This window comes from Ctenopharyngodon idella, chromosome 9 (assembly GCF_019924925.1).
Source record: "Ctenopharyngodon idella isolate HZGC_01 chromosome 9, HZGC01, whole genome shotgun sequence".
Lineage (NCBI taxonomy): Eukaryota > Metazoa > Chordata > Actinopteri > Cypriniformes > Xenocyprididae > Ctenopharyngodon > Ctenopharyngodon idella.
This window is the reverse complement of record NC_067228.1, coordinates 18,065,135-18,079,801: the sequence shown is the minus strand read 5'-3', so window position 1 is coordinate 18,079,801 and position 14,667 is coordinate 18,065,135. Positions and strand designations below refer to the sequence as shown.

Sequence of the window (14,667 nt, the reverse complement as noted above, 5' to 3'; positions counted from 1 at the left end):
CTGATCTGCGCATCACTAGCGCATATCCAAGTGTTCATGCGGAAATCACTTGCATTTTTTCTGATAACAGCAAAATGAACTTAAAATAGAGTAATGCATCATTTGAATCTGTAAAGGGTCTACTTTTATTTGTGAACACTCCTAATAACAAAACTCAAGCTTTTATAAAATAAAGAAAACAAACAGGATGTGCTTTCTGATGTCTCTGTCTCCGTGAATGTCTTTCTGGAGCGTGTCACAAAAACATACTCACACAAACATATACTTGCCTCACAGACATATTCTATATAACTATAGACCTTATGTAGCCCCGCCCCTTTTCAGCGCTGCGCTCGTTGTCTTTTGACTTCCGGCTTGTATTTCCACGGCGATCTTATGTATTTATGAAAGAACTGCTCATTTTAAAATCTTCCCGGTCTACTGACATTTGTTAAGACATCTGCTTTAAACATAATGCTCATGATAACTTTCATTAACTCTACAACAGGTAAATCCACTTCACCAGCTAATTATTCTTCAACAGCGATGCCATAGAAATATACAGAGCTACCACAAAAACGGAAGTTCAAAGACAATATTCTAAAGATGGCGGCGCGCTTGTTTCTCTGGTAAATAAGGTCTATAGCAAGTCTGGCTACTTTTAAATTAAACCAATTCAAATTTAAAAACAAACATTCTCTGATTATGTAATATGTTCATCTTTGCAGTCGACAGTGACTCAGAAAACACTACTTTACCAACAAATTATACAGTAAGTCTCCTTGCTGTTTTTTTACGACGCATTCATAATCATTACTTTTCCCGGTGCGCTGCGGAAAATGTTATGTGTGCGCTTGCGTGCTAATTTATATTTCAAAGTAATTAAATTAATATTATAAACATGCGACTAGTCGACTATTCGCTTAAATGACAAATCTTTAGTTGGGGGCAGCCCTAAAGATCAATAACATGCATTTACCAAATAGAGAGGGTGAATTTTGACGAGGATGTAAAGAAATCCATCATAATTTTCTATTATTCCCATCATATTTATTACATTTAACTGAATTAAATTGCTACATTAACTATTGGCAAGATTTAGGTTGGATTACCTTGACTTTTGGTTACCATAACCTTTCCTGCCCACCTGGCCTCACTGACATAAGATTGTATATAAGAAATACTAGACAAATGTCTTTTATGTCTTTAGAGCCAGCAAGGGATTTTGGGGGATTTTTTAGGAGCAATGCTCCTAAAAATAATGGACATTGTGATTAATGGATAATTAAACTTCACTTAGTGTGTTAAGGACAAAATAGAACCATTAGCAAAACTATTAACTGTCTATTTGTGTTAATTGTGAGGATTTTAGCTGTTTTCTGTGCAAATGAAGAGAGCAAAACACTTTCAGCCAACAGTGAGGAAAGCACACAGACAGTCACACATCAAACATACAGCCCGCTAAGATCACCAAGCTAAATGCATTTTCACTTTCTCAAATTTACTCTCAGGTAACATGAGAAGCATCATGTCAGTCTCTGTGATCTCAATGATAGTCCAGCTCCACACAGTCATTATTCTTTTTTTTTTTTAGTCTACTCTGTAGGTAAAAGCAAACAAATAGATTCACTTGTTAATGCAGATTTCTAACTGCAGCTGGTTTGAATATATTCAAATACACCAGGAGGAAAACAGGCATGTGTTCACACAAGCAATAGACCACTAGGGATCAGTAAATATCACAAAAATCATGCACTTCTAAGAGGCATTGACTACAAAACAGGCCTGTTTGAGGCATTCTGTTAAACTTTATAAAATCACATGAATGTCTGCCGCTGCAACGTGATCTCATTAGAAAACGTGTTTTTACGTAAATTGTGTTTCTACCACACGTACATTTACTTACGTTTTCATACACACAAAAACGTACAACATTGACGTATTTATAGCACTAAAACGTAAAAATACTTACGTATTAACAGCAATAAAAACGTAAATCATGTAACGTAAAGTGTGAATATGAATTCCCATGTATTAATAATTAAAATCGTGGCTTTAATGATTTATTGTTGTTTTTAGTCGAATTTATTGAAAGCAGTTTACTCATCTACATAATATGAAATAACATTTCTGTTCGTGACTTGTGCTGCTCGTTTCGGAGGATTACATAATGTTAAACAAGACTACAATTTAAAACCTTATAAATAAATTTTCTGTAATTGTTTAACCATTTTGTAATATTTAGTTTGTTTGCTGTGAGACACAGAAGGCGTTTTCTCCTATGCAGCGACTGACAATACAACCATAAGATACACCAAAGCACAACATAAATTCACAAATCACATCCATTTTATTTGTTCGTTGTACTCCAAATCTTTAGAATCCATATGTTTGTAAGGAACAGATCCAAATTCAGCCCTTTATCCATCAATCTTCATCTTCATTGTCAGCAAAAGCGACCGTCAAAGTCAAAGCTCGCGCTCGTTATGATTCAAATTTGAAAGTAGCGCCACCCTCGAGAAGCGTTACGACATGGTTTACGGCACTGATATCAAACGCTCATTGGTTCTCACCTGCTTCGTCAAAGATTGCGACATGCCGTGTTTCAGTGGATTGACATTTGAAATGAGTGCGCGCCTTCACGGAGAGAAGCTGAATTTATTATATTTTCATGGATTAATGAGTTAAATTCTGCTCTGTACCCTATAAAAAACTATTACCGCCAGAGAGGACTGTGACCGGAACTCATCATCATTTGAACTACTTTTGGTACCACTTTTGACATTTTCGCAAAAAATAAATTATTGTGATTACGCTTGTTTGTCTGTCATTCTTTTATTTATAACAGTAGGTAGTTTAAAGAAATGGTTATAGGTTTAGGGGTAGGTGTAGGATTAGTGGCTCAAAATGTCGTTTTAATGTTATATTTTTACTAAAATTGTCATTTTCCTACACACTTCTGTTCTTTATTTTATTCTTTTAACATTCTGTATAAAATGGGTAGGTTTAGGTTCGGGATGGGGTTTAGGGATCTTACATTTATCTACAAAACGATAAAATGGAAATTATACATATATCTTTATGACATGAAAGATACGTAAATATTTTACGTTTTTTTTCGCTGTAAAAGTATTTTTACGTTTTAGTGCCATAATTACGTCAATATTGTACGTTTTAGCACCTTTCTAAACGTACAAAAATGTACGTTTTGTGTCTTTGAAAGTTACGTATTAATACCTACGTATTAACAATGAGACCAGGCTGGCCACATGGTGCTTTTTTTAAATAACAGATATGAACACAGACGGTATAAAATTACTTAAACTGAATTTGCTATTTGAAAAGCTAAAATTTGTGAGATCATCATCTGTAAAATACATTTTATGTCAACAAATCGTACATACGAAGCAAACCATAACATGTTTTTGTTACATCAGCTTTCATCAGCTTTCAGTTATAATCTGACAATTCAGCTCACTTTCAGGTTTATAAATAAATCTTGAACAAATTCTTAGTCAATCAACCATTTAAAAAAGAGCAGATGTCAAAAAACCCACAGAGCAAAAGTGAATAAACCATGACAGAAATATGCAGTGAGAAAATTCAGTATCTAGGAAAGCCAAGGAGTGAGTAGGTCATGCAATGCGTCATTTCTGAACATCCAGATGAGCTGTATTAAAATGGAAATACAAACTAGACAGAATAGTGGTTAAAAAATGAGGACATACTGTAAATGCACCAAAATATTCTGATAAACAGAGTATTAAGTATTTAAAATGTCATTCTAATTTAACACATTCAAGACAAATCATGTGAATATTATTCTGTTAAGTCACATTAACATACGTTCTTGTTGAAGAAATTAAAAAAGAGACATTAAATTGCATCTTCTCAGAAATGGACAGGTTGTGAAGACCAGTAGAAAAAATTAGTCCTGGTAGAGTTTTTTTTTTTTTTTAAATCAACAAAAACAAGTCAACAACTACAATGAAGGTAATTAAACTTGTGCCAGGAACCTCTCTGGACCTCATAATTTTATATTTGCAACTACAAGAGAATGTTTCCATAACTATAGCCTGCACTCACCTCTTTGGCTCTCTGAACTGCGTCACTTGCAGGATTCCTGATTTGCGGTGACGACTTGGTGTTTATCTTGTCGTACAGCTGAAAAAGTGAAAAAGGACAGAACAATCATCACAAGACTCCTTGGCTCTATTAAAAAACAAAAACATCAGCATGCATGGAAGGAATCAAGATCTTTTAAAAAAGTTCTTGTTCAAGAACTATATGTTTAATAAAGCAAATTTTGATTTGGGTATTATGTGATATTTTGATTTTTGAGTAGAGGAGAAACAATAAGAGGTCAACCCTCACAAACAATAACATTTCACTGGCATTGCTGCATTTGTTTAGCGCTTGCAAACTGACATCACATCTGAACAACTCTATTGCATGTTACAGACTACAGTTTTTCCTGCAAAATGTTAAACATAAAAAAATCATGTATAATTAAATACTTTTTTAAAAATTATTCTAGTGATGAACAGCTGTAATTGCATTAACAGATGTTTTCCATGTCTACTGGTCATGTTTTACTGGTCCATTCTTCTGCGCATCTGAGTCACCTGCATTATGCTCTGAGTTATTTGCATTTAAATTTTCTTGTGCGTCAATGTGATTCTCCAGTGGCACACCTCGAGTGCTAACCCTCACGGGACAAGCCATCTCACAGGCAAGGTCACGCCTCTATTACATCCTGTTAGTGCACTGTTGTGCGCAGGATATAAGTTATTCATCTATATTTATCTACATTTCACAACTTCATACAAACAGTTTTAGCAGAGTTTGAAGGTAGCATTGAGCAAAACGTTGCAACACCTCCCGCAACAATAAATACGAAAATACCCCAGGTTACTCACCACAGCCAAAGAAAAAGCAACCAAAACCAAAGTTAAACTCCAGACAAAGTTGATCCTGATAGGATCTCAACCCCTCTGTCCTCTGTTTCACGAAGGTAGAGTTACACTCAGAGCTTGAATGGAGAGAATGGCAAAGTCTGGAGCAGCTCTTCTGATACATAGATACTGCTGGAGCCGCAACAGTAAAAAAGCATGGAGGCTGACAATAGGTGCTATTGTTTCCCTCCCTATTCAGGGTAGGAGTTGAGTTCTCAATGGGACGACATGCATTCAAAGCCTCCTGGTGATAATCTTACCCACAGAGCACTGGCATAAGGGGCGTGCCCTCCTCTCTGCTTTCCTCTGGCCTGTGGCTATGGAGACAGGCCCTATCATCCACACTGGGTTGTACCGAGCTGTGCGCCTCTCTATAGAGGCCTTGGTACACAGACGCACACACAAACATAGAGACTGTGAAGAGAGTCCACAGCTGCACTTATTCACACACACAAAAATGTGCATAATGCCATAATACTAAAAGACAAGTGTGCGTGTGTGTGCCGAGGCCATGCAGTGTGTATGCTTTCACAAGACGCAATGAATGAACAAAGAACAATGCATGAACAAAGTCCATTAAGTTCTCAAATAAACAAAAAAGTCAACACTAAACTGTGGAAAGCTGAATGGAAAATTCTGAAATTGGTGTACTAACAATCACTGTGGTAGCCAGAAAAGAAACAACAAGTTAGTTCTGAAGGTCTGTGAATGATCTGAGGCTGAGACTAGGTCAATGCTGACTAATCAAAAGCAAAAAAAGAAAGAAGAAGAAAAAAAAAAATCCTAATGTGACATTTACTTCAAAGTTCAAAGCAAGTTAATCACACCAAGATTTAACAGCATCTTGGCTCATCCGTTTCTGTTGTATAAAGAAGGAAGTGTTTTATGGGGTGTGTATATATGTGATTGCCTGTATAGTACAGTCTCTTACATCAAGCAATGTGTGGAGGTGATGGTCCTGGAAGACGCTGTGTAGAAAGTCCAGGTCTTTCTCACTGCAGTCCGTCAGTGCATGGATCTCCTCCAGACTATCCAGCACTTGTGACACAGCCCCTTTACATGTACACACAAACACAAGCGAGCAAACACCATGACTTTCAGATACCCAGGAAATGCATGAACTTGATTTGAAAGAAGCAGTCATTTACTTGTACTTCGTAAAGGTACAGACAGTAACACCTACTTTCTGCCGCTAGTAGTCCTGCAGGTTGGCCAGCATAGAAACAAGCAACAAGCATTACTTTAACAATACAGAGATGGATTGTTATGTGATTAGAGATAGGATTCACCCACACTCTCAAGCGCACACATAAAACAATCAATTTGTGAATAACTACTTAAATGCACTTTCAAATGAAATTCCTAGTATATCTTAGAGGATGTTTATGAAACTGACACATTAAATTCTTTGTTAAGTGAAAAAAGGATGTAACCACAACTGGTAAGAGAAATAAACAGGAAACTAGGCTGTAAAACAAATTATTTGTGGTCTGTGTTTGGAGAATGTGAAAGTAAAAAAAAAAAAAGAAAAAAAAAGATGTTTCTGAGACAACTGTTTAAAAATAGATTAAGAACATTTGAGAGGTGCTTGCCTATGCAAAACTCACTGACATGATAGGGTGTGGCTAAGCAGTTTCTAGGGCTATATGCTTGATGGCTCAAGTCAAAAGAGCCCATCCTAAATCTTTGTGACATTTTTATCCCTCAACGTAACTATGGGATTTGTTTTAAATCTATTTTATTGTCTGAAAGGCAAAAATTGTAAGTTTGTTCACTTACAAAAGAAGCACTTCTCAACAGGCAATGGGATTTGACAAATAATTCATGCCTGTAGCAGGATAGCTTACTGAGACATAGAGATTTGTTCAAATCCCTAAATTGTGCACAATAATGACTGTGATGCTTGTCTTAACAAGTTATTGAAGTCCCCCTGAAATCAAAATTGATGTTTTTTAGCTTTTATTATGAATATGTTAGCCTTAAGGTTATGAATAAGCTGGTGTGTTCCAAAACAATGACAAAATTCACATTTAAGAGATATAAGCATTCAAAACTTACAGTCTCTCACTTCCGTTAAAATGGATCACGGATTTTCATGACATCACATCACACTTCAGCTTCTCATCAAATCTTCTGTCCAATCAAATGCTCTCTAGAATCTGAAGTCCCACCTCCTCCTACACTCTTACAGATGCTAAAGCTGCGGCTGAAATCAGTCATTTGCTCACAAATTTACTAGTTTTTACATGGTGAATGGCATGTAGTGCACTGTATAGAGAATAGGGAACGATTCAGACAGTGTAAATATGCTTTCCTTTGACGCGAATGAAGTCCGTTTTCGCGTTAGCGTCACATGAACTGGCGCAACGCGAGCGGTCTGCTCTGGCCCAGAGACACGAGAGCATAGAGCGGATCATATGCGCGAGTCGGCACAGACCACAAAGGTATCGGACCCATTTGAATTCTGCAAAGAATGCTGTATATAAGCGATATAAAGGACATTATGAGGAGAAACGGTTAGAGATTAGAAGGAAACTGATGTTTTACAGAGTCTAACGGCTCTGGCCGAGCTGTGACATAAACAAAACTTTCTCTCTGTCGTGCAGAAAACATCAAAGTAACCAAAACGCTGTGATGAGAGACTACAAGACTGATAATGCAGCACAAAAAACATCACTTCAGGAAGACAGAGTTGGTGGGAGCTGATGTTGCATCTCTGCTGGTACCTGATGAAGTAGGGTCCTCAGAATAGTCAGGCAGTTCTTCAGGTGGGTCGCCATAGAAAGAGTTGAACTTGTGACTTGAGACTGCAGCGAGCACTGCACCCTGTTAAGCCGTACAAAAAATTTATCAGCTCTGCATATTTGGCAACAACCAAATTTAGCTGACATTTGCCTCTAAACATGTATTTCCATCCTTTGTACTTCCAAAGTGCAATGAACATAGTGCAGTGTGGCTGCCCTAATTACTATTTATTAGTGGTTTTACATTACACTGCAGAACATGCACATGAATCATGCACAAGAGCAGTTGCTAAAGCAATATGCAGAGACTCTAAAGTGCAGATATCTCACTTTTAGCTTCCTCCTGGCATTGAACTTCCTCAGCTGCTCGACTGTTTCAGGAAGGTGGATTTTGTAGGCATAGCGGTCTCTCTCCTAACAGGAAACACACATATTTCAAATGGTGCTTATTCATCTCTTTAAAGAATGACAACTTAAGCCCATAAATTATTGCAGAAACATATTTCAATCTACATAAAAAAAATAAAATAAAAAAACCTCAATACAATACAATAAAGCATATTAAGAAAACATAAAAGCTGAAAAATAATATATAATTAGTGTATATATAATGCGTACAGTTTGTATGGTTTTAATATTATTAATTATAACAACAACAACAATAATAATACTAATAATAAAACTCAGCAAGATCAGTAAGCAGATATTTCTTGAGTGATGTTGATACCTTGAGCCAGGGGTGGTTGAGAGCTTCATAAACTGTGATCCTTTCAGCAGGGTCCAGCATCAGCATTCGACGCACCAGGTCTTTGGCACTCTCTGAAATGTGGCCCCACTGCCGCGGGTTCATCTGCAAAGAAAGCGCATAGATAAATGGACAAACCCAGATCCTCCGATACCACTTTTCCTCCAAAATGGTGATGGTGCCAGAATCAATCTTCAGAATCTGCCAACATTTCCACTGACAATAATGACACTTGGTACTAATTACTTAAATTTCAGTCTGTTTTTCACACAAAGCTCATCAGAGGACTTGGAATATTGGTTCAGTAAATACTTAAATACTTAAACTGTAACCCTGCTTCTCTCACTGAATTAGAGAACCAGGACCAACTGTAGTTGTGGGTATCTTTATGTGGTTAGAATATAATCTGAATTTAGTGGTTTCTGGTTAGAGACCAGTAGGTGAGTGAAGTAGTCAGCAGTTTGGCGGTATGACAAGCGATCCGAATCATGATTCGACACGCTGATTCATAATGCTCCGAAGCTTCCTGAAGCAGTATTTTGAAATTGGCCATCACTATATAAGTCGTTATTTTGTTTTTTGGCGCACCAAAAATATTCTCGTCACTTTATAATATTAATATTGAACCACTATACTCACATTAACTGATTTAAATATGTTTTTAGTACATTAATGGATCTTGAGAGAGGAAATGTCATTGCTGGCTATGGAGGCCTCACTGAGCCATTGGATTTCAACAAAAATATCTTAATTTGTGTTCCAAAGATTAACGAAGGTCTTACGGGTGTGGAACGGCATGAGGTTGAGTAATTAATGACATTATTTTCATTTTTGGGTGAACTAACCCTTTAAACACCCTCAGCACCCTCTGCTTTTATTAGCTTGACTTCAGACCCTTTTGAAGGCCTTAAAGATATTTACAGCATGTCCTGTTTCATCTTGACGGACTAGGCTATTAAACTACTACCTTGTATTTTCCTTTAATGATTGCTTCAAACAGGCGTTCTTTAGTGCCATAGAAGGGCAGGCAGCCACTCAGCAGGATGAAGAGAATGACACCGCAGCCCCAAACATCCACAGGTTTCCCATAGGGTTCTCTTTTCACCACCTCAGGGGCCATGAAGTGCGGAGTGCCCACCCGGCCTGCAGCACAGACAACATGTCATGTGTGAGCATCCATTCAAATACATACAAAAGAGCTGTCGCTGATACAAGATTTAAACAATTAAGCACAATCATGCATACATAGTCACTCACAAACAGCATTAGTGACACAGAGCTCATGAATCAGGACAAAATCATTGCCTGAATGACTTTCAAGACCCAAATTATGAAGTGACACTGAGTGAGAGTTATTATGTCCTAAATGGTTTTGTATAATAAAATAAGGAACAAAATGCATAAATACTCTTTGTGATACAAGTGAAAGCTTCATATTCTGAGTTTCAGTTCTTCAAGCCAATATAATGAAAAGAGGATGTTATTTTCTTATGTAGTTTGTGCTTCATTTAATTTCAATTATATGCTTTTACTACATATGAATACTGCTGACCAGAAGGAAGCCCCTAGTTTGCAGTGCAGGTAAAGTACACAGGAAATGTCCATGTGTTGTACAAGTTTAAACAGGGTTTTTCCAAGTACCTCCAGCCACTAATCCGGACTCTCCCAGCTGTATAGCCACACCGAAGCCACCCAGTTTCACTGGAGCAGAGTTCTCCTTTGATGCCAGCAACACACAATGAGGCTGCAACGAAAAAGAAAGAAAAGACAAAAAAAGATAGTTACTCTGTTGTACAGACCACACTGGAATTGACATTAAAAGTCAAGGGAAGTGAAAAAAACAAACAAATAAAAGTAAACATTGTAATTAATTATACATATGTGATTCTGAGTGATTTCTAAAAGTTCAGTTCAACAAACAACGAAGAAAGACCACCTTGATTTATTTAAACAAAGTCCAGACAGAATATTTAACAAAAGTATTGTTGATTGAATTGTTTGTTGTTTGAATACAGGTTTGATAAAACACCTATATCTGTAAAATGGAATGTACTGTTTTGTCAATTTGAAGGGGAAAAAATTTTAAATAATAAAAAATGTAAATCATAAAAAAAATAAAATAAATAAAGTATTGTTGTTTGTAGTCTCACTAGAAATTTGTATGTGAAATTTTCAAAGCTCAACAAGTGGAATATCACCCAAAAATAAGATAATATAATCACGATTAAATATTTTAAAATGATTTAATATTGTTTCAACTGTTCAGCAGGTCTAATACATCTGATCTGGTGATCATGAGCTGAAGCGGAGTTGAAATGTGGTTTCGTGACACGCTCTTCCCCTTTAAAAGCACCCACACACTTTTTGTGTTAATACTGATTGGTGCACAGATGTGCTTTGCGGCAAGAGTTTACTGATAAGCTAAAAAAGAAAGAGCTCATAAAAAAGGAAGTTGGCAAAGACAGTTCTCAAGAGAGATTAGACAGAGACATTCAACAGGAAATGCAGCAATTTTTCTGATGGACAAAATTAACAAGGCAAGTTGCTCTCCAGACATTTAGTTCAATGCAAATTTAAAAATGTCTTTAGTTAGTATTATAATGACATCTGCTTCTCTTTCTAAGGTTTGACGTATGCACATGCAATGATGAGTAACTGCCAGATGGACAACAACAGCTTGCAGGTTCCGCTGGCTGTTTTGTACGCACTCTTCTTTCTGTTCGGGTTGGCTGGGAACCTGCTGGCTCTTTGGGTGTTTCTGCGAGTACATAAAAAGAAAAACTCTGTTCGCATTTTCCTCATTAACTTGGCTCTGGCTGACTTACTTCTTGTGATCTGCCTGCCTTTCCGAGTGCTGTACCACTCCAACCATGACCGGTGGGTAATGTCATCATTAATGTGCAGGATAGTGGGTAACATCTTTTACATGAACATGTACATTAGTATAGTCTTACTGGGTTTCATAAGTGTGGACCGTTACTTGAAGTTCCAGAGGGCATCCTGTAGGCGGTTGTTTCTGCAGAGCCGGTGGAGTGTGCTTCTCTGCTGTGTCATCTGGACTGCATCATTTGCTGCAGTTATGGCATTGATTGTTCAGAATCCAGAGAGTGGTGAATCCCAACAGTGCTTCCAGTACAAAAAACTGAATGAATTCAAATGGAAAGCCTATTTCAACTTTGCCATCGTGGGTATGTTTTGGGTGGTCTATGGTGCATTGGTAATCTCCTACGGAAGGATCGGAATGAAGCTCCTTACAGCCTCCAGAAAGAAACCAGATTTCCCAAATGCAGCCAAGTACAATAAAACAGCATGGAAATCCTTCTTTGTACTCTTCCTCTTCACAATATGTTTTGTGCCCTACCACTCTGTGAGGATTTTCTATATCATGTCACAGATGGCAAATGACACCTCCTGCGATTGGATAAATGTGTTGGATAAAACCAATGAAGCAGTTCTGCTACTATCTGCCCTTAATAACTGTCTGGATCCAGTCATGTACTTTTTGTTGTGTAGTTCTATTCGCAAAGTGATGCTGAAAATCATCTGTAATGGCTTCTGTCAGCAAACCACCAGAGGACTGACAAGTTCTAGTGAGACTCCACAAGAACAGCAAAAAATCAGTGCAGTTGTGCCTATGACAGACACTTAGGACGTCAAAACATCAAAAACAACAAAGACAGATAATGTGGTCCAATGAGAGTTCATTAAACATATAAACCATGTCCAAAGGCACAGCAAAGTTAAAGGAAATATAGCTCAATCAGGGTTCCCACACCTTGGTTAACTTGAAAAACAAGGACCTTTCAAGGACTTTCCAGGTCCAATACCCTCAAATTCAAGGACTTAATGTGGGGACACATTTCAATTGAGAGCAAAGTTACATCGTGTTACCTTGTAAGATACATTGTTACAGTTTTCATGTGTCTAACACAACTATGCAAAAAAGCTTTTTTTTTTTTTTTTGGCATTTACTTTTGGCAATATGACAAAGATCTGATATTCTATTCGTCGTATTTCTGTTTTGCATAAAACTGAAGAATATTCGGTACATCCTATACTGTATTATAAAATGATCTGATATTAACTTTTGCATGAATTTTATTGAAAAGAGCTTAGGCTCATGTAACCAGAAGTTTTAAAATATATGAATATGCTTTTAAGTTTTTCTTGCCTCATGGGTTTACATCTGTGAAACGTTGAGGTACCATCGTAGTAGTTTCGTGATTACATGAACGTCGTGGCAACGTACAACACAAAGTACCTCATGCGGGAAACACTTAACGTAACGCGTAAATGTGCGTGACTAACATAAATCAAGCAAGCTAGTATGCATAGGCCACAAAGTTTTGGCAAAATAACACATTAGCGGACCAGAGGGAATAATATGGATTTTTTTCCAGAAAACTTCTTGCACAAAATAAATTTAAGCACTTTTAAGGACCTGTATCTATGTATGTTTATTTTCAAAAACTGGGATTTTTAAAAACTGTGGTTTACCTTTTATTAATCTTCAAAACCATTACTGTTTTTTTTTTTTTTTTTTTTAAATAAAAAGTATTTAAATGTATTCTACAAAAACAGATCAAAAATAGCTACACTGAATAGTAACACTGAAATTATATAACACATAGAAATTACATTTTTAAGTAAACTATTGTTCATTGTTAATTTATTTTTGTTCATTATACATGAACTAATTTTAATTTATGCAGCTTGAAATGTTAAAAAAAATGTATTAGTATTAGGGCCATCGATTTAATGCGTTAATTTAATTAAATGTGGGAAAATAACGCAAATTAAAAGATTTAATGCATTTAACCCACCTACCACCGAGCGCAATATATAATATCACACGAGTGCTGTTTTTGTCCCGAATAGAATGAGTGCAAATGTGAAATTGATTTTATACAATGGTTTACTAAAAAAGAAGTTAAAATTGTGTTATATTTTAGACGAAACATTGTCTGTTTTTGCTCAATTTTGTCAAGGAAAATATTACCAATACAACTAGAGCAGAACTGTGCTTCTTCGAGTAACACACTGCGGTGTTTAGTTTCTGAATTAATCTACGTTTAAGCGAATCAGTCGGGCGAACCAATGATTCAATGGCTCATTCATAAAGAAAGCCATTTAGTTTAATCCTAAATGTTTGCCTGTAATGTTCTGTGGATATTTTGAATGCAAATTAAAAAAAAAAAAAAAAAAAAAAAAATGAATCAGCTGTTTGAATGAATCGAATGAATGAACCAATGACTCAATGACTTACTCATTTACACATTTACCACCACCTACTGGCAGTTTTAGTTTCTTATTTAGAGTATCACTTCATTAAAAAATATAATTTCATATTTTGGGGAAAGTTTGCCCAAAAATGAAAATTCTGTCTATTTACATTTACTCACCCTCACGTTGTTTCAAACCTGTATGACTTACTTTCTTTTGCAAATGTTGGTAACCAAACTGCCTTGGTCTGTAAATAGATCTTAAAGGTGCAGTGTATAAATTTTAGGAGGATCTATTGACTTTTTTTTTTTTTTTTTTTTTTTTACCTTAGAATGAACCATTTCTATCTACATACACAGCGGGTCCCCTTAACATGTCAAGTCGCCATTTTGCGCCGGCATGTTTCTACAGAAGCCCTAAACGGACAAACTGCTCTACAGAGTGCGTTCTGTCACTATGTTGATGTTCTTCTTCTTTGTTGGTGTTTTTAGAGGCAGTTTGCATCGGCAATACGTTGAATACGCACAAAGTAGTAGTAGTAGTCATCTAGTTTATTAGAAGCAGACACTGTTCTTTGATAGAAGTAAGAAAAAACCTCATTGCTTGACTGGGTACTCTCTGCTGTCTCAGTCAACGACATCTTTGTCTTGTGTTGGCCACCATAGCTTCTAAATATGTGCATCGAAAAGAAGGGGTGAGTGGTGGACTGATCAATTCTCAACCTTGCCGCTAAAATTTACACACTGCACCTTTAATACCAATTCAGATGCAGCTTCTGAAAAAAATAATGGCTGTTGTAGCATAAAAGTTTGTGCAATAAGTTGTGTAATAGATTGTATCAAATAAAATATTTCTTTCTAAAGCTACTTTTTGTAATGTCTATTTGATGCTTTTCTCATTTACATGTGTCTATAAGCAGTGGGCTCTAAAATTCTTACTGTAATAACAGCTGGGATCATTTGTTCTATGATAACTGCATCCACTGTGTATAGTGTGTTAAGACAGCCGACACCTAATAACC

At 36.5% G+C, this 14,667-nt stretch overlaps 2 protein-coding genes across 21 annotated transcripts in view; one reads left to right on the top strand and one right to left on the bottom strand.

Moving 5' to 3' along the window:
• The window catches only part of caska (calcium/calmodulin-dependent serine protein kinase a), a 172,305-nt gene that overhangs the window by 25,855 nt on the left and 131,783 nt on the right, over window positions 1-14,667 (bottom strand). For 8 of the 20 annotated variants that reach the window (XM_051906348.1, XM_051906346.1, XM_051906357.1 and 5 more), the window contains 8 exons: window positions 10,065-10,167; window positions 9,388-9,566; window positions 8,406-8,528; window positions 8,009-8,092; window positions 7,661-7,760; window positions 6,118-6,135; window positions 5,866-5,987; window positions 4,066-4,143 (listed from right to left, as the gene is read on the bottom strand). In XM_051906348.1, coding sequence (XP_051762308.1) covers window positions 4,066-4,143; window positions 5,866-5,987; window positions 6,118-6,135; window positions 7,661-7,760; window positions 8,009-8,092; window positions 8,406-8,528; window positions 9,388-9,566; window positions 10,065-10,167 — 807 coding nt within the window. The remainder of the gene's footprint in view (window positions 1-4,065; window positions 4,144-5,865; window positions 5,988-6,117; window positions 6,136-7,660; window positions 7,761-8,008; window positions 8,093-8,405; window positions 8,529-9,387; window positions 9,567-10,064; window positions 10,168-14,667) is intronic. The other 12 variants (XM_051906362.1, XM_051906347.1, XM_051906359.1 and 9 more) reach the window with 3 other exon arrangements.
• LOC127519015 (probable G-protein coupled receptor 34) lies at window positions 10,792-14,512 on the top strand. The gene is made up of 2 exons (XM_051906380.1): window positions 10,792-10,960; window positions 11,048-14,512. Exon 2 carries the CDS (start codon window positions 11,068-11,070, stop codon window positions 12,070-12,072), a length of 1,005 nt encoding a protein of 334 aa, XP_051762340.1. The 5' UTR covers window positions 10,792-10,960; window positions 11,048-11,067; the 3' UTR covers window positions 12,073-14,512.